This window comes from Daktulosphaira vitifoliae, unplaced genomic scaffold (assembly GCF_025091365.1).
Source record: "Daktulosphaira vitifoliae isolate Bord-2020 unplaced genomic scaffold, ASM2509136v1 Scaffold_2760, whole genome shotgun sequence".
Classification (NCBI taxonomy): Eukaryota; Metazoa; Arthropoda; class Insecta; order Hemiptera; family Phylloxeridae; genus Daktulosphaira; species Daktulosphaira vitifoliae.
This window is the reverse complement of record NW_026102320.1, coordinates 1-1,249: the sequence shown is the minus strand read 5'-3', so window position 1 is coordinate 1,249 and position 1,249 is coordinate 1. Positions and strand designations below refer to the sequence as shown.

General features: G+C 29.5%; 1 protein-coding gene across 1 annotated transcript; it reads right to left on the bottom strand.

Annotated features, from left to right (window-relative positions):
• Nucleotides 1–590: 590 nt before the first annotated feature.
• Nucleotides 591–1,237, bottom strand: LOC126909981 (uncharacterized; the record flags this gene model as incomplete). The annotated part of the gene is made up of 2 exons (XM_050692386.1): nucleotides 1,174–1,237; nucleotides 591–1,106 (listed from the first exon to the last, which is right to left on the bottom strand). Coding segments are annotated over exons 1-2 (529 nt in total), but the record flags the coding sequence as incomplete, so codon positions are not given.
• Between the last annotated feature and the right edge of the window lie 12 nt (nucleotides 1,238–1,249).

Here is a 1,249-nt window from a genome sequence, read left to right as displayed (position 1 = left end):
CATTATTAAAGCCCGTGAAACACCGTTTACAAAATATCCTTTTTGCTGTATTCTTTGTTATTTGTGATTGTACCAATCGACTAAATTATCAATTGTAGTAAGGCACATTGTTGTGAGTTTATAAATACACTAACTGACAATACAGAAAGTATATCTATTGATAATCATAATTGATAATAAACAATCCGTGACTGAGACAGCAATGTCATAAAAATCCAATTAGCTACCTATATTTGTAATCCCTTGTGTATTATACCTGTATATTAATTCAAAAATTTGAAACTTTAAATGTTTATATCTAATAAACAAATTAAGTTTTATTAAAAATTCAAATGCCATTTACTATTGAATTAAAAACTCAAACATTTTATTAAATTAAAAATATGTGTTACCATTAAAAAAAACAAAGTTGACACCCTTGCCAGGCCTAAGGGATGAACTTAAAAAGTATTACATAGTTATAATTCAAGAATAATGTGTAACTAAAGATAATAATAAAAAAATTTTTTTAATTTATTATTATTCTGTAAGTAATTGAGTGGGTTATGATAAAAAAATCACTCTGTATATTAGAAACGAAAAATTACTACCTTTACTAGCATAGTTTTCCTGTTCTTCTNAAAACGAAAAATTACTACCTTTACCAGCATAGTTTTCCTGTTCTTCTAATAATTTTGTGTATGAAATATCCACAGCATGATCGATATCGTCCTCGTTAATTAACTCGACTGCCGACGTTTTAAATGACCGATTTTCATACTTGTTTTCATTATTCAGTACAGTATAAGTCGCCTCCAGTTTTAAGTTGAATTTTATCGGGCCCATTTCTTTAAGACAGTCGCGTAATTTTTCAACTAAATCGCCTCTTGTTGCCGACAAAAACGCTTGATACCGGACTACATTTTCAATATTCTTTTTGTAAAACCATAAAATTTGACTATTTAATGATTCACCCGTTTTATGAAAACCGCTCGTCGTAATGTCTAGTAATCGTTTCACCTTTACCCGTTTACTTTTAATCGTATTGTCGGTGTTACATTGTTTGCGACGTTTAGGACTAATTGCACTGGGGCCTACCTGCATTCTCTCCACAACACTTACATTTTCTAAAAACAAATATTCATATATTAATTTTAGCATATGAATTTTTAATAATATATTTTCTTTACTTACCACTCATTGACATAGCCCTCGAATCAGCATGATTTCCAATAGCAATATTATAGTCCACACCATACTTTACGAGATC